We start from the raw sequence: 22,847 nt of genomic DNA, 5'->3' as shown, positions 1-22,847 counted from the left end.
TTTAAGAGATGTTTTGGTCATGGTATCTGTTGACAGAAGTAAAACCCTAAGACAGAAGTTGGTACTAGGAGTGAGGTATTGCTGTGATAGGCCTGACCATGCTTTCATTTGGAACAATGTGGACTTGGGGATTTTAGATTTGGAAAGCAGTAGAATGCTTTAAAAGGGGCTTAATGGGCTATTCTAGTAGGAATATGGAAGACTTTGTTGCCAAAAGTAATTTGAATTGTGCAGACCTGGCCCAAGTGGATTCAGAGAACTTCAGTAGCATTTCCTTTTTCCCTAGGTTCATGATCTATCTAGTTCCTGTCTGGAGTAGTGTCATGCATGAATTACATCTTATAGAATAGGTCTTAATACAAGTCAGGTATGAGTTGGCAAAGCATTGTGTCACTATTATAACACCATATCTTTCAGACAGGTCATGATTATAGTTCAAAGGGTTTGTAGTTGTGTTTGTGTTTACCTTTCTCATTTGTAGTGTGCAGAGTACCTTCCAGTAACATGGGCATTAGCCTGTAGTGATATAGACTCTAAGTAGGCACCAGCTCAATCTCTCCAAGTTCAGTGACTTGTGTAAATGTTATTTTCAGGAATTGAGCTTTATTATCAATTTGTGGAGAGACGCCGATTGGCTAGCCCTTTTGGGGGTTCCTATGGGACCCCTTTGATGATTTACTCAATATAACCTATCTCCATTACTGAGAGCTTCATTTGGTGATGAAACTTGTTCAGTTAAGAGCTCTTTGTCCTCTATTTGGTGATATGGTCTAGACAATTTCCATATAAGTATATGTTATAGAAAGCTCCTACTGTATTAGGTTCCCATAGGACTCCTCAAATGGCCCTTAGTTTTAGATGTCACTCATCATATTCCTTCACTTGACCCCCTTTTTCCTATGCCTCCTTGTTTAATTTTCCCATTCCAGTTCCATCACTGCCTCCCATGTATCTTTATCCATTATATTTTCCCTTTCTAGGGAGATCTACCTTCTCCCTTTAGTCCCTTACTTTCAACCTAACATCTATAGTTATTTGGATTGCAGCTTACAGAGCAAAGATTTAGCAGCTAGTATGGACACATAAGCAAATACACACCTTATCTTTCTGGTTCTGAGTTATTTCACTCAAGATTGATTTTTTCTAATTATATCAATTTACCTGCTGTTTTTATGATTTTTAATCTAAAATTTTTACTAAATATAGTTTTTAACTAGCTAAGTAATTTTCCATTTTATAAATATACTACATTTTCTTTATCTATTCATCCATTGATAAACATCTATATTATTTCCAATTTCTGGCTATTATCAATAGAGCAGCAATGGATATGACTGAGCCAATGTCTGTGTAGAAGAATACTTAGGGGATATGCCCTAAGAATGGTATAACGGGATCTTGAGGTAGATTGATTCCCATTTTTCTGATGAATTCCACTGTAATTTTTATAGTTGTTGTACAAGTTTGTATTTCCACCAGCAACAGAGGAGTGTTCCCTTCAGTCTCCATTCTTGCCAGCCTATTGATCTTGGACATTCTGATTGTATGAAATGAAATAATACAGTGGTTTTAATTTTTATTTCACTTATGACTAAGGATGCTGAAAATTTATTTAAATCTTTCTCGGCCATCTGAGATTCTTCTTTTTGATAATTTTCTAATTAGATCAGTACTCTATTTTTTAAACTAAATTATTTGTTTATTAGTGTTGAGGTTTTTTTCATTCTTTGTATATTTCCTATGAGGGTGATCCCCCTCCCCAACCACCCCCTCTTCCCACTCCCTGACAGTCTCCTGAACTGGGGAGGTCCAGTCTTGGCAGGAACAAGGGCTTCTCCTCCCTTTGGTGCCCAACAAGGCTATCCTTGGCTACACATGCAGCTGGAGCTATGGGTCTGCCATGTGTAGGTTTTGTGTAGTCGTTTAGTCCCTACGAGCTCTGGTTGGTTGGTATTGTTGTTTTTATGGGGTTGCAAGCCACTTCAGCTCCTTCAATCCTTTCTCTAATTCCTCTTACGGGGACCCCATTCTCAGTTCCATGCTTTGCTGCAAGCATTTGCCTCTGTATTTGATATGCTCTGGCTGAGCCTTTCAGTAGACAGCTACATCAGCTCCCATCAGCATGCATTTCTTGGCTTCATCAATATTATCTAGTTTTGATGACTGAAGATAAATGGTCTATATACCCAGGTGGGTCAGGCTTTGAATGACCACACCTTCAGTTTCTGCTCCAAACTTTGTCTCCATATCCCCTCCTAGGAATATTTTTCCTTCCCCTTTTAAAAAGGACTGAAGTATCTGCACTTTACTAGTCCTTCTTGAGCTTCATGCAGTCTGTGGATTTTATCTTGGGTAATTTGAGCTTTTGGGCTAATATTCACTTATCAGTGAGTACATACCATGTATTTTTTTGTGTGTGTGATCGCGTTACCTCACTCAGGATGATATTTTCTAGTTCCATTCATTTGACTATGAATTTCATGAAGTCATGTTTTTGATAGCTAAATAGTACTCCATTGTGTAGATGTACCACATTTTTAGTATCCATTCCTCTGTTCAAGGGCATCTGGGTTCTTTGCAGCTTCTGGAAATTATTAATAAGGCTGCTATGAACACAGTGGAGAATGTATCCTTGTTGTATGTTACAGCATCTTTTGAGTATATGCGCAGGAGAAGTATAGCTTGGTCCTCAGGTAGTACAATGTCCAATTTTCTGAGGAACCTCCAGACTGATTTCCAGAGTGGTTATACCAGTTTGCAATCCCACCAACAATGGAGGAGTGTTCCTCTTTCTCCTCATCCTGACCAGCATCTGTTGTCATCTGAGTTTTTTTATCTTAGCCATTCTGACTGATGTGAGGTAGAATCTCAGTGTTGTTTTGATTTGCATTTCCCTGATGACTAAGGATGTTGAACATTTCTTAAGTACTTTTCAGCCATTTGATATTCCTCAGCTGAGAATTCTTTGTTTTGCTCTGTACCCTATTTTTAAATAGGGTTACTTGACTGACTCTATTGGAGTCTAACTTATTGAGTTCTTTGTATATATTGGATATTAGTCCTCTGTCAGATGTAGGATTGGTCAGGATCTTTTCCCAATTTGTTGGTTTCTGTTTTGTCCTAATGACAGTGTCCTTTGCCTTACAGAAGCTTTGCAGTTTTATGAGGTCCCATTTGTTGATTCTTGATCTTAGAGCATAATCCATTGGTGTTTTGGTCAGGAAATTTTCTCCAGTGCCCATGTGTTCAAGGCTCTTCCCCACTTTTTCTTCTATTAGTTTGAGTGTATCTGGTTTGATGTGGAAGTCCTTGATCGACTTGCACTTGAGCTTTTTACAGGGTGATAAGCATGGATCGATCTGCATTCTTCTACATGCTGACCTCCAGTTGAACCAGCACCATTTATTGAAAATGCTATATTTTTTCCACTGGATGGTTTTAGCTCCTTTATCAAAGATTAAGTGACCATAGGTGTGTGGGTTCATTTCTGGATCTTGAATTCTATTCCACTGGTCTACCTGCCTGTCTCTGTACCAATAATATATATATATATATACATATATATGTATATATATATATATATTTATCACTATTGCTCTGTAGTACTGCTTGAGGTCAGGGGTGTCGATTCCCCAAGAAGTTCTTTTATTGCTGAGTATAGTTTTCCCTATCCTGGGTTTTTTGTTATTCCAAATGAATTTTCAAGTTACTCTTTCTAACTCTATGAAGAATTGAATAGGAATTTTGATGGGGATTGCATTGAATCTGTGGATTGCTTTTGGAAAAATGACCATTTTTACTATATTACTTATGCCAATCCATGAGCATGGGAAGTCTTTCCATCTTCTGAGATCTTCCTCAAATTCTTTCTTCAGAGACTTGAAGTTCTTGTCATACAGATCTTTCACTTGCTTGGTTAGAGGCACTCTAAGTTATTTTACAATATTTGTGGCTATTGTGAAAGGTCATTTCCATAACTTCTTTCTTATCCTGCTTATTCTTTGAGTAGGGATGGCTACTGACTTGAATTAATTTTTGTGCAGGTACTTTGCTGAAGTGGTTTATGAAATGTAGGAGTTCTGTGGTGGAATTTTTGGCATCACTTAAGTATACTATCATATCATCTGCAAATAGTGATATTTTGACTTCTTCCTTTCTAAGTTGTATCTGTTTGAGCTCCTTTTGTTTTCTGATTGCTCTGGCTAGGGCTTCAAGTACTATATTGAATAAGTAGGGAGAGAGTGTGCAGCCTTGTCTAGTCCCTGATTTTAGTGGAATTGCTTCAAGTTTCACTCCATTTAGTTTAATGTTGGATACTGGTTTGCTGTATATTGCTTTTACTATGTTAGTCTATGTCTTTTTATTGGGGAATTGAGTCCATTGATGTTGATATATTAAGGAATAGTGATTGTTGTTTTCTGTTATTTTTGTTGTTAGAGGTAGAAATATGTTTGTGTGTGTCTCTTCATTTGTTTCTGTTGCAAGGAGATTACTTTCTTGCTTTTTCTAGGGTGTAATCTTCGTGATTGTGTAGGATGATGTCATTATGCAGGTGAAGGCAAGTACAAGATAGTATGAGGCCTATTATTGGATGAGAGGGCAAGATGGACAGGAGAAAAGTTGTAGTGGGAGTAGGAGACTGGAGCAACGGGGGAGAAGCAGCCCAGAGAACATAGAGGCAGACGTTAAGATTCCTCTCTACACATTTATAGGCTGTTATGAATATTCTTAAGGGATGGATATGTGCAGAGCTTTGTATGTTGAGGTGGGCAATTATATCTTATCAATTGGATCAGAGGTTATTGTATTGTGTGTTCTTTCATGTGGTGATTTAATAGAATTCAAGAGTATGAGGTGGCTGGAAACACTGTGCCACCGCAGAATTGGGATGTGTATGTCTAGCATGGTGGCAACTTGCCTTGGGAACTAGATGGGTAGAGAGATTGTTGCCAGGCTCAGAGAGTAGCCATCGGCAATGTGATATGGGATAGAGCAAAGAGGGTGGGACACTTTGCTGTCTGAGATGAAGATATCTACCAGACATCTTGGGACATTGTGGTGCTGGTTCTAGTGTGGGGTAAAAAACAGCTTTTTATCTGATTTTTACAGCAAAACCTTGTGTTGGTGTTTTCCATCTATTACCTTTTGTAGGGCTGGATTTGTAGAAAGATATTGTATAAATTTGGTTTTGTCATGGAATATCTTGGTTTCTCCATCTATGTTAACTGAAAGTTTCACTGGATATATTAACCTGGGCTGGCATTTGTGTTCTCTTAGGGTCTGTATGAGATCTGCCAAGGGTCTTCTGCCTTTCATAGTCTCTGGTGAGAAGTCTGGTATAATTCTTTTAGGTCTGCCTTTATATGTTACTTGACCTTTTCCCCTTACTGCTTTTAATATTCTTTCTTTGTTTTGTGCGTTTGGTGTTTTGACTATTCTGTGATGGGAGGAATTTCTTTTCTGGCTCAATCTATTTGGATTTCTGTAGGTTTCTTGTATTTTTATGGGCATCTCTTTCTTTAGGTTATGGAAGTTTTCTTCTATAATTTTGTTGAATATATTTACTGGTTCTTTAAATTGGGAATCTTCACTCTTTTCTCTACCTATTATCTTTAGGTGTGATCTTCTCCCTGTGTCCTTGATTTCCTGTATGTTTTGGCTTAGGAGCCTTTTGCATTTTACATTATCTTTGATGGTTGCATCAATGTTTTCTATGGTATCTTCTGCCCCTGAGGTTCTCTCTTCTATCTCTTGTATTCTGTTGGTGATGCTTGCATCTATGACTCCTAATCTCTTCCCTAGGTTTCCTATCTCCAGGGTTGTCTCCTTTTGTGCTTTCTTTATTGTTTCTATTTCCATTTTTAAATTCTCAATGGTTTTGTTCAATTCCTTCACCTTCTTGGTTGTGTTTTCCTGTAATTCTTTAAGGGATTTTTATGTTTCCTCTTTAAGGGCTTCTACTTGTTTACCTGTGTTCTCCTGTATTTCTTTAAGGGAGTTATTTATGTCCTTCTTAAAGTCCTCTATAGTCATCATGAGATGTGATTTTAAATCCAATTTTTGCTTTTCCACAGTGTTTGGATAACCAGTATTTGCTGTGGTGGGAGAACTGGATCCTGATGATGCCAAGTAGTCTTGGTTTCTGTTGCTTAGGTTCCTGTACTTGCCTCTCCTCATCAGGTTGTCTCTGGTCTTAGCTTGTTTTGCTGTCTCTGACAGTGGCTTGACCCTCCTGTAGGCCCGTATGTCAACACTCCTGTAGACCTCTTTTCTTTCAGCCAGATCTGGGAGCAGAGAGCTGCTCCTGGGTGTGTGTGTGACCGGAAGCCTCCAGGTGGGTTGCTTGGCACAGAAGAGTTGGTCTTCCCTCCGCTCTTGGATGTGTTGGTGCTCCTGGAGACTGACTTTCAGCTTTTGGTGCAGGCAGAAACCCAAAGGGTCCTGCAGCTGACTGCTTCTAGGTCCCTGTGCCCAGAGGGCACAAAGGGCACTAGGTAGGTTCTTCTTGGGACAGGAATGTGGGCATAAGTATTGCCTTCCCTGAGGTCTAAGGATTGTCAGCATTTCTGAGGGTCCAGCTCTCTCCCCCATGGAATTTGGGTGTAGAGAGCTGTGGAACCTCTTCAGTTCAGTTCCAGGGGCAGGCAGAAACCAGCAGGTCCCTACTGCTGACTGCTCCTATATTCCTGTGTTCAGAAGCAGGTTCCTCTTTGGCCAGGAATGTGAGCAAAAGTGGAGGTCTCCCCTGAAGTTTCAGGATTGTCCATGCCTCTGAGTGTGAGTCCAACTCTCTCCCCCAAGGGATATGGGTGCAGGGAGCTGTCAGATGGGTTCAGCTCCGGGCACAGCCAGAAACCAGAAGTGTCCTATCCCAGATGACTTCTGCCTTTGTGTGTCCTGAGGCCACCAGGCAGGTAGCAGAAAGATTGGTCTTACCTCTGCTCTCAGTTGTGTAGGCACTCCTGACAACTGTTCAGTTCTGGGTGCAGACAGAAACGTGAAATTTAATTTTAATCCATGAAATGCAGGGGATTTTTCTAATTTTCTTATATATGTTGAGACTTGCTTTGTGTTTAAGAATGTGGCCAGTTTTGCAGAAAGTTCCATAAGGTGCTGAGTGAAGCTATATTCTTTTGTGTTTGGGTAAAACATTCTGTAAATACCTATTAGGTGCATTTGCTTTATAAAGTCATTAGATCCAGTATTCTTGTTTTGTTTATAAAGCCATTAGATCCAGTATTCCTGTTTTGTTTATAATGTCATTAGATCCAGTATTCCTGTTTTGTTTATAAAGCCATTAGATCCAGTGTTCCTGTTTTGTTTTTGTCTGGGTGAGTTGTCTTTTGGCAAGAGTTGGGTATTGAAGTCTTTCCCTTTCAGTATATGAGGGCTAATGTGATTTTAACTGCAGCCCTGTTATGACCTTGGGTGCCCTTGGGTTTGGTACATAGTTGTTAAGAATTACAATAGCCTCTTGCTGGGTTATTTTTCTTTGATGAGTATTTACTGTTGGAGAACTTTTAAAGGTGATTTTTTTTTATCTTGGTTAGCTCCCAAATAGATAAGACAGAGACTATAAAATTTACTTAATCAAGCTTTTTTTTCTTTTTTATTAATTATTTTATTTATTTACATTTCTTTTTCTTTTTTTATTATATATTTCTTGACTTACATTTCGAAGGTTATTCCCCTTCCCAGTTTCGTCCATAAGCCCCATTCCCTCCCCTCTATTTTATTTAGATAAATACCCAATTCCCAAATTGTAATTAATCATAATGAGTGAGTGACATTGTGCAGAATAATCTACAGCATCTAAAAGTACTTCAACTTGTAAAATATTGAATTGCCATGTTTAGTTTCTTTGTGAAAATCATTATTTCATGTTTACGTGGCCTTTTGTTTTATAAAGTGATATAAAGTTGCAGAAGTAAGAATTTTTGACCCTGGTTTCTGCCTGCTGCTGGAAGTAAACTGAACTGGTCCCACAGCTCCCTGCACCCAAATCCTGTGGGGGGACAGAGCTGTACCCTCAGAAGTGCAGACAATCCTGAGAACTCACAGGAGACAACTACTTTCTGCCCACATTCCTGACCCAAGAGAAAATTGCCTAGTGACATCTGTGCCCTCTGAGCACACGGACCTGGCAGTAGTCAGGGGCAGGGTCCTTCAGGTTTCTGTCTGCACAGAGAGCTGAAATCCAGTCACCAGGATCGCCTACAAACCTAAGAGCAGAGGTCTGACCAACTCTTATGTGCCAAGCAACTCGCCTGGTAGCTTCAGATGACACAAACCCAGGAACCGCTCTCTGTTCCCAGATCCGGCTGAAAGAAAACATGTCTACAGGAGTGCTGACACCCAGGCTTGTAAGAGGGTTAAGCCACTGTCAGGGACAGCAAGACAAGCTAATGCCAGAGTCAACCTGATGGCGAGAGGCAAGGTCATGATGTCTCTGACAGTGGCTTGGCCCTCCTGTAGGTCTGTGTGTCACCAGGCCTGTAGACATGTTTTCTTTCAGCCAAATTTGGGAACAAGAGAGCTCTGCTCTCAGGTGTGTAGGCACTCCTGGCGACTGGCTTTTACTCTGTTCCATGGTAGAAAGCCCAAGGGTCATGACCCTGACCCTGATTGTTCCTAGGTCCCTGTGCCCCGAGGGCACACATGGCACTAGGCGATTTCCTCTTGGGTCAGGCATGTGAGGAGAGAGTAGACTCCTCTGAGTTCTTGGTAGAGCCTCCACTTCTGAGGGTCCAGCTTTCTCCCCAAAGGGATTTCGGTGCAGGGACCTCTGTGACCTGTTCAGTTCAGTTCAGGGCATGGGCTGGACCCAGCTGGTTCCTGCCACTGACTGCTCCTATATTCCTGGGTCCAGAAGCAATATGCAGTTTCCAGGGCCAGGGATGTGGGCAGAGGTGGGAAGAAGTGGCGGTCTGTCCTGTGGTCTCAGTATTGTCCACACTTCTTGGTGTTCAGATCTCTCCCACATGGGATTGGGATGCAGGCTTCCTGATTGCTTTAAACTCCCTTATACCATGCTTTTATTTCCTGGGAGATATTACAGAAAACCTGATGTATAACCGATTAATTTGTTCAAAACTCTCATCCACCGAAAAGTATAATTTAGGGGTAGCTAAATATTTGACAACAAGTATACACCGTGGGTAAATTTTTATGATGAACTTGGTATTCACAGAGTTGGAAACACAGTCTACCATGAAAGTATAATGGCGTTTGTATTTCAGTCTGACTGGGAAGTAATTATGATGCCCAGTTCCCATGAGAATGCAGAGATCCATCCCTGCCTGATAGCTGTGGGACTTCAGATGGTGACACCACACCTCAATAAAGAAGGTTGTTAAGAGTGCATAGTTTGAGATTACTCTTTTATTCACCAGAATACATCCAATTTACTCGATAGTAACCAGATGCAGGTAGTAAATACATACAGTCTATATCCTTATCAAACTAGCAAATCAATTGCAAGAAAAAAACAACAACAAATAAATAACAAAACTTCAAATGAATAGAAGGAAACTAAGTAACCAAAATAATCAAAACTCAAACCAAAATCTAAACAGAGGAATTGTGCTCAGCATTCTTTTGCTGCTCATTTTGCAGAACAGACTTATAGCCTATGGCTGGCTTTGGAAATATAGTAGGAAAGCAGTTACTGATGGGATTAATCTTTCCTAGAGGAATGTAAGGAGGTCTCTTTGTTGGAGTGGGGGGTATGAAGGAAAAGGCTGTCCACTGCTGAGTATAAGATATATGACAGTCTGTGACTCAAAGTCTTTCCAATGTTGTGGACTGATCTCTGGGAAACACTTCTGGATGACCATCAGGACAAGTACAAAGTTACCTATGGAGACTCTTCCTGGATGCCCAGCAGGTCTTGATAGCTCTGAGTCTCTCCAAATGTGCACTCTTGCTGGGGAGAAGCGAGATGAAAGTAAGGACTATTCAATCCAAAGAGATCAAACTAAAGGAGGAAAATGCAGTCCACAATTGCTATGGACATTACAGATGAGATGCAATAGTGGTGTATTTGCTGTGCACACTTAGTTCTCCTCCTGTAGCACTTCTCTTCAAGGGAGACTTGTCCTGGCCTGTGTCATGTTCAAGTTTCTGCTGGAGAATTTTAGACCTAGCAGAGCAAGGGAAAAAAGGTTTAGCGAGGGTTTGTCGAATCAGCTCTCCCTCTTACATCAGCTCTATTCGGTTGGACAATCCAGCACGACCTGTCAGCTGAGGTCAGTCCCTGCATCCCCAAGTGTCATAGAATACCTGGGCTTGGATTTATATCTCAGCTTTTAAAACTGCTAGAATTTGAACTGTGGGCTACACACTGTACTGGAATTAAAAGAAAAATAGGCATATTTTTCACTGGTCCAGGTATATTATATTGAATAATAACATTGTAGCTATGTCTGAATCTGAGTTTAAGAGAGTTATGAGCAACCTAGAATACCATGTGGATGCCTTCTGAAGAACCTGCTCAGAATTGAGGTGAAAGTTTCTGATTATGTTTGTAGTGAAGGAACATGCCTAGGTTCCATTTTAACCACTGTATCTGCAAATACACAGAGAAACCATCTCACATCAAATCCATGGGCACTGCATAGATCCTGTAATCACTGAGAATGTGCTCCATGCAAATCTTCCCAGCATACAGACTGTAAAAAAAAGGTGATTCTGATGTAGAAACAGAACAGCACCCCTGTAAGTCTATGGTTATTGTAAGGAAATTTGTGAGAAAACAGAAGAGAAAATGTCCTCAGATCTTACCAGAGAACTCACAGGAAGAAAGAAGTACAAAATACCAAGAAATCCTGAGGATCATATATATTGTTTAATGGACAAAATTCACATAAACCTCTGAGTAGTTCTTTAGCTGCCTGAGGCTGAAAACCATGTCAGTGTTAAGTCACCCAAAAAGGATAATTATACAGGGACAGGATATCCAAATGGCTTCTGCCAGCCTGGGCTCCTACCTGATATCAAAGATTTCATAATGCTTCTACATTGTTTCTCCCAAGTCATTTTCCTGGGTGATCAATTCTTTCTACTTCAGAGTGTCTTGCATTCTTTCCTCTAATCCTTCCTTATTCTGGTCACTGGAAGACTGTACTCTTAAATCAGGTATGCATGCATGTGTGCACACACAAACACACACACACAGAGCCACACAGAAACAACAATACACACTCCCAAACGCACAAAACATTTGTGTTCACACAATATAGCCATAGTACACTGAAGTAAAGTGTTTACCTTCCCAGTTAATGCTTAATGTACAGATTCCCTAGGATACGCTGGAGGCATAAAAACAAATGTTGAGTGGGATATGTACATAGAGGCCATAGCCTATAGATAGCTCAGTCAGTGATGTGCTGTCCTCCCATAAACCGACATAGAATCAGGGTTCTTTCCCCATTACCAATCTTGCTTAGCAAGTTCCCAAGGCTGTGTAGACCAGTCTTGTTTCCAAGCAAAGGATCATATGTTGGTGGTGGACTAGACTCTTGTTCTTGTTCACTGTTTCAGACTTGCCCCAAAGTGTGCAGCTTCTTCTAATCGGAGCTCTCTTTACCATAGCCTGACTGACCTCTTGCCCAAAGCTATGGCCCCAGAATCATAGGAAATCTCCATACCCAGGATCCAAATGAACAATTTTTCTCCCCATAATGTGATTGTGTCACAGATATTTTGAGTAAGTAAGTTAATGCTTGCATGGATTATCTCATAATCCATGGATGGGCTTCATTGTATGCCAAATAATTGGGTTGCTATATTTGATGGTCCATGGATGCAAAGTGAACTCTGGCAGTGCTTTTCTCAGTACTTGGAAATAGAGGCAAACACAGGTGCATTTCTTCACAAACACACACACACACAAACATACAAACACACACACACACACACACACTCATACATTCAAAAACCCATTCCACAAAGACTTGCAAAATTACCCAGCATTAGAAAAACACACAGCATGAGCATAAACTTGCTCAGATACAGCTGGTACACACACACACACACACACACACACACACACACACACACACACACACACACACACTCCAATGGAAACTTCACTTTTATGCAGCACATTTCCTGTTGAATGACAAATTAGTGGGAGCTATGCTGTGTACAAGTCTCTTAGACTCAAGCAGGCTGTGCTGCCCTGGCCTATACTCATTTCCACTTCAGGAAACCTTTCTATGCAGATACTTGATGGTCCTACAAGTAAGTTACATGTTCTGCACAGATAGCCTAAACAACACAACACCAAATTCCCAAGAGAGAGATTTCTAGGAAAAGACTCCATCAAGCTCTATGCTGACTTATCATAGGCCCCTCACTAAAACTACCCTGCTTCCTTCATAGAAGACCTTGGAAGCATCAGAGAAGACAGTGACTCATGGTCAGTTCCCAGGAACTTTTCATCACATTAGAGTTCATGTGATATTAAAACAACCTCAATGTCAGTCAGACAAAGGCTAAATAAATAACATCCAGTGACTTTTCTGAAATGCAGCACTGTGTACAATATTGAGAGGGAATCTATCCTGAAAGAATGCCATGCCCATGATATAGTCAGCAAAGCAATGTCAGCAGAGGGATGCACTACAGGATTCCATGCAAGATCATGGTGAAGCCAATAAGACAAACCAGAATCTTCCTAAGGGATTCCTCTGTTCAGGTAAAGTGAAGAAATCAAATCCTTATTTTTAAAATAACTGGAGGGTTTAAGAATGTGTTGAGAAAATAAGAGAGAGGGCTCCACCTGGAACTGGACTGGTGATGCAAAGACTGCTGGCCAGCACAAAACAGGAAGCTTCAGGTTTGTTGAGAGACCTAGACTTAAAGGACTAAGTTGGATAATGACTGGACAAAATTCCATGTCATTAAGTGGCCTCCCCGCATGCTCCCTAAGATGCAGGTCAGCACAGCAATGCACCTTTCTTGGTGAGAATTGGGGGTACATACGGATAACTTTGTTCTTGAAGTCTCAAGTCTCTCATGCCAACCCTCAGCCTTTGAGAAACCTTTTCCACATCCTTGCTCTTCTAACCAGCTCCAGATTGTAAGGCCCAGATATGAACTCTCCAGGAGCACACAAATAAGACAGGACTGACATGCTGCTCCTCAGGTTCTGTCAGTTACCCAAGATCTATGAAGCATGAAGACACCATCTTCATATACAGGGAAAAGGGGGTAGGAAGAACAAAAGTCACCAAAAATGGCAATGGGAACCATTTCTTTGGCATTTCTACGAGGCTCTCCTCCTTGAAAACTACTTACTTCCTGGAGTCTCAAACGATCTCTGTAAAGAAAATGAGCTCCAGGCTTTGCTTCATCTCTCAAAGCCTTGTTCTAGTCTAAAGAGGGGCTCCCACATAGCACCCTCCACACATCATGGCATGTAGTGCTGTGATGGGTGATCAACCTATCTCCCTTAATAAACTGCAGATTCTCAAAGAGCAGGAGCACTTGCTTTCCAAACATGCAGTTTCTTGAAAAAGGGCTATCTCCACAGAAAGCCTTGTCAACCATCACATAAATGAACACTTGGATGAGACATAAGACAGTACATGGATCAGTCAATAGACAGTTACATTGGTTTGTCTATGTTTATGGTAAGACATGAGGACAACCTGACCCTGAGGCCTAACCCTACCTGCTGTTGCTGGGCTCTGGGGTCACAGATGTTCATTCCGGCCTCTTCACAGAGTCTCTTTGCCTCCTCAGAGGATGCTGGCAGTTCAGTCTGCTCCACCAGCTGTTCTCTCTTCTCATTCAGCAAAATCTGTATTTTGTTCTTCAATTGAGCTTGTTCACGCAGGAGCTGGGAGTGCCTGATGCTGAACCACAAACAAACAATGGTAAATCCCAGCCAGCTTCTATTTGCCTGTCACTCCTGCAAGTCCAATCATCCCTTCAAGGGTCCTCATCCCCAGAAATCCCCAGAATAGAGCCACACTATACAAGTTAGCACCAATTAGAGGAGGTCAAATCCAGAATCCACATTCCACATGAATCAAATACTTCTCATAATTCTGACACTGAGACGGTTTTTATAAATCCAGGAAGAAGAAGTGGTCCATGTGGGTGCTTATATGTCCATGGTATGCTAAAACCATCTGCAGGTTGTGGGGAAATCCCCTCTGAGGGGTAGTTGAAGACCCAATAGCTATACAATCTTTCCATGTGTTTCTCATGGATCACAGATCTTTAAATCTCTTGTCAGAGTCCTAGAGGTTCAGAGTTGATTGATATTCCCATCATGATGCAAATCTTTTCTATCTAGAGAATCCTTAATGGGGAAAGTAACAATTGGAGAGTCTTCTACACTCTTCACATGTAGGACAACTGAGTTCAAGAGTTACAAATTCAAGACCCTTGCCAGGAGCCAAGCTTCCTGTTAAGAGTCAGACACTACAGAACCAGAGCCCTGACTTTTGTTCAAAATAATAGGACAGAAGCATTCCCTGCCTAGTGCTGGGTTCTCATCTCTGTCAGTGACTCACCGGTAGGAATTGTTCACTTGTATGAGCTCCTTGTACCTCTCCATGGCATCACTTATTGAGTTGGTCATCATTTGCATAGCCATCATTCTCATCTCATGTTCAGATCGAAGTATTGGCAATTCGACATCCAGCCTGTGTTGGGACATGGCCCAAGGCACAAATAACCATCTGAACTCATGATTTCAGAATTAGGTGAATTGTAAATAAAAAAACCCAATAAAAATTCAAATTTAAGAAATGAGGGGGGAGGGAAGAATGTGGCAAACACAAAGACCAGAGCAAAAACACACCAGTGAGACTCCAATCACAATTCTTCTAGGGAAATATATCTATGCAAATCATCAAATATTTATTTTGAAATAAGGACTCCTTAAAAGGCCGTGAAGATATGGTTCTGCAAAGACTTTCTGAATAGGAGTGGGCAGAGCCTGAGAAATGCCTGTTTGGGCATAACAAGTGTCCAGAATTTATTACCACAGTCACTGTTTCGAGGTCACAATAAACAGTCCATGGATAGTTTAAAAAAGTAAAAAGTAAAAATATAAATAAAGTTCAAATCAGGCAAAAAAGATTATATGAAATCAGACTGTGGTCTGGATTACTTAAACCCAGTTTATACCACATACTTTCTCCTTTGAACTGGGTCCTACTTGTGCTGATTAAACTTACTATCCTGGGCACAGGACAACAGAGCCAGGGTGCCAATTGGAAGGAGCTGACTTTCAAGAGTTGGCCACATGAGCATGAAGGCATTGACTAGTTCTGTAAGAAGTTTCCTCCAGTCTGTACCACAGCCTTGGGTCCAACAGATAGTTGTGATGACATTTCTTTTCTTTTGAAAGCAGGGATTCTCAAACCTCATTTCCTGTTGTTACATGAATTCCCAGAGGGCATAACTACTTTGACAGGGAAGAGGATTTGTAACCCCTCCTTCCCTCAGGAGAGTCCTATCTACCACCTAAGTAAATAGAAGATGCAAAGTGCTCTGTTGATCCATGTGGGCTTCCACGCCATCATGACCTGCAAACTGTCCATCACACAAATCCTCAGATACCATCAAATTTCCCAGAAACCCTGATCCTGAGGAAAACACCCACAAATACTTTCACATACATACATATCAACCCATATACAAACACAATTAAAATGTCAACTACATCCATGAAGGTGCCATAGAATTAGTGTATAATGAACAAAATCAGAGAAAAAGAGTGATGGCGTGCAGGCATTTCATTCACCTGGAAGACCAGGTCCTTCCAGCTGTTGACAGAACCAACACTAATCCAAGGAGCTCAGGGTCAAGTACCAAAGAGGTTGACCCTAAACACACAGCACCTAGCTTATCTCACAAGCAAATGCCTGCCAAGGCTCTTTAAAATCCAGGATGAGAGGTGAAACTCGTGCTATGAGAAAATCTTGGGTTAGCAGAGAGAAAGCACAAGACAGTGAACAGGTTACTGGGCATAATGACTACCTGTGGTCCCACTCATCATAGATATAAAGGTCCAGGATTTGATAAAGTTCATCCCTCTCGAATTGACACTTCTGGATTTCAAGTTTGAGTTCCTCCAGTTCCTTTAGACACTTCTCTTGCTCACTGATGACATTTTGGGATGATGCCTTCCTACCAAAACCTGTAGATAGATAAACCCAAGTGAGTTTGCATATTTGATGGCCCATGGGAGGAAAAGACCATTCTGAATCCCAAAAGGAGGGTGAGGAAGGGGAAATGGTAGAGACTGGGTGAATCCCCGAAAGAGCAGAAAAGCTAGCTTCAAGCTGAACTCTTAAGCTATGTCCCTCTTTCCAACCTCTAATGCCATACATGTGCCACACTTACTATTATAGGGCCCCTTGCCCTCAAAGGTATAACCTGACTCAGACATAAACTTCTGGGACATTGTTATCTCATAGCAGATAAATCCTGGAGTTCATAATGCTCCATCAAGCTCTAATCATGTGTGTTCCAGCCCAAAGTGTCTGAGACTTCAATTCATGACTAGGGGTGCATCCTTCCTTGTTCTTGTCATCAGAGACTTATGTAACCTACAGTAATCTAGAGGATGAAGTGCTTCAACTCCCAACCATGAATGATCACATTGTTAATAGCACAGTGCCTCCTCCTGGCATTCATTGTCATTCAAAATTAAAAAGCATCCAGAAAAGAAACTGAAGGCTTACCAATTTCTGGCTCTTTGTCAAATTAATCATCAGAAACTCTTGACTCTTGATTTGCCTTTGAGAAATTCCAAGACTCCTGCTTGTAAGGCCTACTCTTAGAAAGCACACCTCAAACCTACCTCCCCAAGGAAGCTCCCCAACTCTGCCCAGGACTCACCAAGCCTTCCCCAGAATGATTTCCTCCTTCCTTTTTTACTAGACAGGAGGTTATCTTCCTGTCTTGGTGTGGTCTCTCCTTGATCTCCACTTTCCTTCCGAAATAGCCTGAGCAGCCGGCGAGACATGCCTGCTTGTGAACCCAAAGGGAACTGAAGAAATATCCCAAAGGCAGTTGGTGTCACCACAACACTGGTGACATCACAGAAGATTCTAGGGATCTCTTAGATACAATAGATTGTCCAGTGAAGGGCTTACTGATGATGTCACTGGGAAGTTCTATGGCCTAACTGCTAACTAGCTCTCCCCAAATGGATCAATTTCTGTGGGGACCCTTTCCTCCAGTCTCTCATATGTCACTGGGAATACTGTTTGGCAACCTCTATTCCAAAGCTAGATGTTTCTCTCTGCTTCATTAGAAGTCATCAATGCTTTTGCTGGGGAGAGTTGCTTACAACCCTGAATTGGATAAGAGATTTTTCTTAGCACCCAAATCTCTAGGGACCATGGATGAGGGAGTTTTTTCCTTAAAAATACATCTACCACCTGAGAACATGCATTTGACATACATTTCAAATCCCAAGGTTTTCCCTGTTTCCTAGAGGCCAATATCTTTCTCATATATCTTTAATTGTATAAAATTTGGTACTATTTCATTACTGTGCATTCCTTGATAGCTGGCCTTGTTTCGATATACACATCCATGTATTGCAAAAAATCAATGGTCTACAATCCTTTTTGCATTAAAACTGTTTTTTTCTTGGTAACAGGGTATAAAGTATAGGGCATGTATAAAATTATGAATTTCTGTCCTTTTTATATATTAAGTTGGACATCCTCCCTTTCTCAAACATAACAAGACAATTAAATTGGACATCAGTGAGCAAACATCCACCAGGACCTTGTGTTACCACATTGTAACCACATAGCCATCCCTTCTCCAATATCATTCTTCCTGAATTTCCAAGTCCAATCATGAGGATATTGGGGGCTTCACTGTGATCTTTTTCTTATAGCAAACATAACAAACAGGAGGATGGGCAGGGAGTGGAATGGCCTGAGGTCAGGTTAAATCTCAATTCTAATGGGTCCATAAGTTCAGGAGGGAGTCCATTTGGCATTGTCATCTGTGGCTTCTGTGTTCTTATCCTGGGTGAGCTGAATCTGTACTACAATGCCACCTAACCTCACATATATCAGGGTGAAAATCATGTATGACTTTTCTGGGAAGAACTCTGCCTTTTACTACTATCTGGAGTTATACAACATCACTATGCAAAGCTCAGGAGAGAGGGGTGGAGATTGTGGAGGCCTTAGAAGTTGAAGATCTTTTCTGATTAAGGCACATATTTTTTCCTATGTAATTTTTCCTTTTCTCTTTCACTAATGACAGCTGACTTCTTTCCTGGCCTGAGGTATACTGGAGTCCAATCTTTTGGATTACTGAAGCTTTATTTTTGAGATGACAGGCCCACCAAGGGGCCTATTGCTTACAGGTTCCTACTCCCAAGGAAGTTGTTGCTGCAGAATCACATCATGGGGGCAGCAGCACAGAATATCTCCCAGCTTTCTCTCCTGCACCTGCTGCAACTGTAATAAGGCTGTTTGTTTGTTTGTTTGCTTTTTATTGGAAATACCTACAAAGCTGGTCAGAGTCAATACATGCCTTTAATTCTAGCACCCACAAGGTTTTTTTGTTTGTTTGTTCGTTTTTGTTTTTGTGCTTTGTCTTTTTTATTTTATTTTGCTTTGTTTTGTTTTTTTGTAATTGCTGTGAGAATTCCTATTGTTTTCTTTGGTAATTCCCTCCAGCCATTTGCTCTGTACCTCTAATGTTAAGTCCATGCTCTGCATGGTCCTGTTATTCATGTTAAGGATTTTATTCTTACCACTAACACCACAGATGGTCACATTATTTACTTTCAAATCAGGAAAACAGGCATAAAGAAGAGAGCTATGTTGTTTGGTCTCAGGTAAGCAGGCAATCAGGAGTGTAGGATGGCTTCCCAATGTTTTGGTTCAGGTAAGCTTCTGTTATTGAAATGAAAGGCCTCTGCTGAAGCCTCCAGTTGAGTCACAGAGAGCCTGGAAAGACTGAAAGGTTGGTTGCACCTTGAAGGTGAAGGCTGGCCCTTTAATGCCTCTGCAGCCTGAGGCAGAGTTCTTTGGGAACACAAGAGCACTTGGCCAGAGATCATAGGGGACTGCAGTTTGGTTGAGCCCTGAGACCTGGATGAGCAGAGGCCTCCAGAGTCCTGATAAAGGGAAGCAGAGCCACATAGATGTGAGGGAACAATGGATCTTTGATCTGCAAGTTTTCCATTTCATTTATCTTTGCTGTGTACACAGTATATGTAAATGACAAGGGCATCCTACTTTATCACATCTAGTCTCTCTAGATGTTAAAGCATGTGTAAGTGTAAACACAGTAGAGTTAGTTCAGCAATACATTGTGTCCCATTTTGTTAAAGAACTTTATTTTATTTTTATTTATATATATTTTCCTTATTCACTTTACATGCTGCTCACTTCTCCATGACACCTGGTTACTCTCCCACAATCCTTCCCCAATTCTCCTGGCACATTCTTCTCTGAGTATATGAGAGCCAGCTATCTCAGTACATCCCTACTTCCACCAAACCAATTTACCTTTCGTGCGGGCAGGTGCTGAAGATGTTGGTCAAGGATGCCTTGGCTTTGGCTCTTTTCATGCTCCGATTTGCTGGCTTTGGGAAGTTCGTGCAGAACTGTCTATGAACTTGGTACTTCATCCAGATGGTACAAAAGAAGCACTGCTTTTGTTAATATTCTTGAGAATATATTTCAATCAAACCTACCCCCACTAATATCCTAACAATGACCTCACATCTATTCCAGGAGTTTCCAATCCTTCTCAGAGCAGCAGAGTAGAAGCCCACAAAGCTGGCAAAGTGAAGTGAGGTCACGCAGGGGTCCTAATAGCACAGTCCTACTATCTTAGAATAACTCCTAGGGACTTACCATATCCATACACCCATAGCTCCATATGCACTGGACCCCAGGGAAGTACTCAACATTCATTGCTTTTGTCACTCAGTTTGCCACAAATATTAGAAATCTAAAAAGTTAGAGAAATTTGAAGGTATGAATGAGTCCCAGGGGCTGGAGTAAGTTCAAAGAGTCTGTGGCAACAAAGAAATGATTGAGCATCCAAGAGACAAGATGCTCACCAGGACCATAGCCGTATCCCAGTAAGAAAATTTGAATAATAATGTATCAGGTGAAAAGATAAATTAGATGGTCATAAGCCTAGAAGTTTTATCCTTTGCTCTGAAGGGGGCAGCCATTCTTTCAGCCTTTCCAGGTCCTCTGCCACACAACCAGAAACTTCCCCAAACAACTTGCTGGCCTTGCTCAAAGGCCTGGTTGGGCTTCTCCCTTTACAATAGGACATGCAGAGTCCTTGAGGACTCACCAAGAGTTCTTCTCCACACAGGCTTCTGGTTGTCAAAGGAAAATGTTCCTGCAGAATCCTGCCATGGCAGCAGGAATTTCAACTAGGCTGCTCTTAGGTCCAGCTCACTGGATTCAGGCTTGAGGCCTAGGGGTATCTGGGAAAGGAAGCAACACGCACACTACATCTTTTTCCAAATCCTAAAATTTCTTCCTTGTTCACATACTCTTTTTTTTTGATTGCTTTATAGTATGTTTTTATCTTTTTTTGAAATTTTATTTTTTTATTAAATATATTTCTTTATTTACATTTTAATTGCTATTCCCTTTCCCAGTTGCTCTCTCTCTGTTGTCTACAACTGCTAGAACTGTAATGGGATTTTTGTTTGTTTGTTTGTTCATTAGAAATAACTACAAAACTGATCAAAATTGACATATGACTTTAATCCCAGTGTGCAGAATTTTTTAAATTGTTGTTGGTCCTGTTTTTTTGTTTTGTTTTTATGTTTGGGTTTTGTTTTTGATCCCCTAGCTAATTGCTCTGTGCCTATAAAGTTAAGCACATGCTCTGGAGGGACCTATTGTTCAAGTTAGGCAAAGCTTTTGTTCTTTTGGACCACTCCACAGATGATCTCATTACGTACTTTCAAGTAAGAAAACAGTCATAGAGAAGTAAGTTAACCTTCTCTAAGTAAGTCATAGATAAGTAAGCTACCACAGAAGAAACACATCATGACTGTGGAATGGCACCCAAAATACTTGTATTTCCTAAGCATTTTTTTTATTTTTAATATTTTTATTGGATTTTTTGTTACATACCATTTTTTTTTAAATCTTCAAAGGTATCTTTTATTCCTCTCCTCCCATTTACAAGGAGGAATTTCACCTGTAATTGTTAGTCCAGATAGTTTGGTCAATGACTTAGATATCACCTTGGCCTGTTGCTTTGGCATAAGCTGTGTTAGAAGCAGACTCAAAGGTTCAGGACCAACAAATAATGAATTCCACTACATCTGGATCCCTAGCCTCACAGCCAGAAAGGGACAATATTACTATTCACTATAAGAAAAGACCCAGTTCATTAACATGTAAAAAAATTTCTCAAGTATATTAAAGTGTTGATCATGGTCATACAGTCTTTCAAATACCTGGCATTCAACTTTTTCCAAATCCTAAATTTCTTTCTTGTTCACATTATCTTTTTTGATTGCTTTATAGTATTTTTTATCTTTTTTGAAATTTTATTTTTTATTAAATACATTTCTTTATTTACATTTTAATTGCTAATCCCTTTCCTGGTTTCCTTTCCATAAGACCCCATCACCTCTCCTTCCTCGATATGGGTGTTCTCCCCCAACCACCCCCCATACAGTATCCCCCCCACCCCCAACATTCCCCTACACTGAGGGTTCAACCGTGGCAGATCAAGGCCTTCCTCTTCCACTGGTGCCCCAAGAAGGCTATTCTCTGCTACATATGCAGTTAGAGCCCTGGGTCAGTACATGTATAATCTTTCGGTAGTGGTTTAGTCCCTGGAAGTGCTGGATGGTTGGTATTGTTGTTCTTATGGGATTGCAAGCTCTTTCAACTCTTTCAATCCGTCCTCTAATTTCCCCCAAAGGGGTCCTGTGCTCAGTTCAGTGGTTTGCTGCTATCGTTGACCTCTGGATGTGTCTCTCAGGAGAGATCTATCTAAATCCAGTCCCTTTCAGCATGCACCTTTTAGCTTCCTCAACCTTACCTAGTTTTGGTGGCTGTATATATATAGGCCACATGTGGGGCAGGCTCTGAATGTCTGTTCCTTCAGTCTCTGCACTAAACTTTGCCTCCACATGTCCTCCTATGGATATTTTTGTTCCCCCTTTTAAGAAGGAGTGGGAGCATCTGCACTTTGGTCATCCTTCTTCTTGAGTTTCCTGTGGTCTATAGATTGCATCTTGGGTAATTTGAGCATTTTGGGGAATATACACTTAACAAGGAGTGCATACCAATTGTGTCCTTCTGTGATTGAGTAACCTCACACAGGATGATATTTTCTAGTTCATTCCATTTGCCTATGGATTTCATGAAGTCATAGCTGAGTAGTACTCCATTGTGTAGATGTACCACATTTTCTGTATCCATTCCTCTGTTGAAGGGCATCTGGGTTCTTTCCAGCTTCTGGCTATTTTAAATAAGGCTGCTATGAACATAGTAGAGCATGTGTCTTTGTTGTATGTTGGAGCATCTTTTGGGTATATGCCCAAGAGAGGGATAGCTGGGTCCTCAGGTAGTTCAATGTCCAATTTTGTGAGGAACCTCCAGGCTGATTTCCAGAGTGGTTGTACCAATGGATGAGTGTTCCTCTTTCTCCACATCCTTACCAGCATCTGCTGTCACCTGAGTTTTTTTTATCTTAACCATTCTAACTGGTGTGAGGTGGAATCTCAGAGTTGTTTTGATTTGCATTTCCCTGATGACTAAGGATGTTGAACATTTCTTTAGGTGCTTTTTGGCCATTCTACAATTTTCAGCTGAGAATGTTTTGTTTAGCTCTGTATCCTATTTTTA

The 22,847-nt window shown here is 40.9% G+C and overlaps 1 protein-coding gene and 1 long non-coding RNA gene across 2 annotated transcripts in view; one reads left to right on the top strand and one right to left on the bottom strand.

Moving 5' to 3' along the window:
• Window positions 1-22,847, top strand: part of LOC120094624 (uncharacterized) — a 174,043-nt gene that overhangs the window by 55,730 nt on the left and 95,466 nt on the right. The window lies entirely within an intron of this gene.
• Spetex2l1 (Spetex-2 protein like 1) lies at window positions 9,364-17,004 on the bottom strand. Its single transcript, NM_001409117.1, has 5 exons — window positions 16,867-17,004; window positions 16,003-16,162; window positions 14,529-14,660; window positions 13,679-13,862; window positions 9,364-10,141 (listed from the first exon to the last, which is right to left on the bottom strand). Exons 1-5 carry the CDS (start codon window positions 16,991-16,993, stop codon window positions 10,136-10,138), a joined length of 609 nt encoding a protein of 202 aa, NP_001396046.1. The 5' UTR covers window positions 16,994-17,004; the 3' UTR covers window positions 9,364-10,135.

Source organism: Rattus norvegicus, chromosome 9 (assembly GCF_021556685.1).
Source record: "Rattus norvegicus strain SHRSP/BbbUtx chromosome 9, alternate assembly SHRSP_T2T, whole genome shotgun sequence".
Lineage (NCBI taxonomy): Eukaryota > Metazoa > Chordata > Mammalia > Rodentia > Muridae > Rattus > Rattus norvegicus.
Note: the sequence above shows the minus strand (reverse complement) of the source record. Positions and strands in the feature narration are given on the sequence as shown.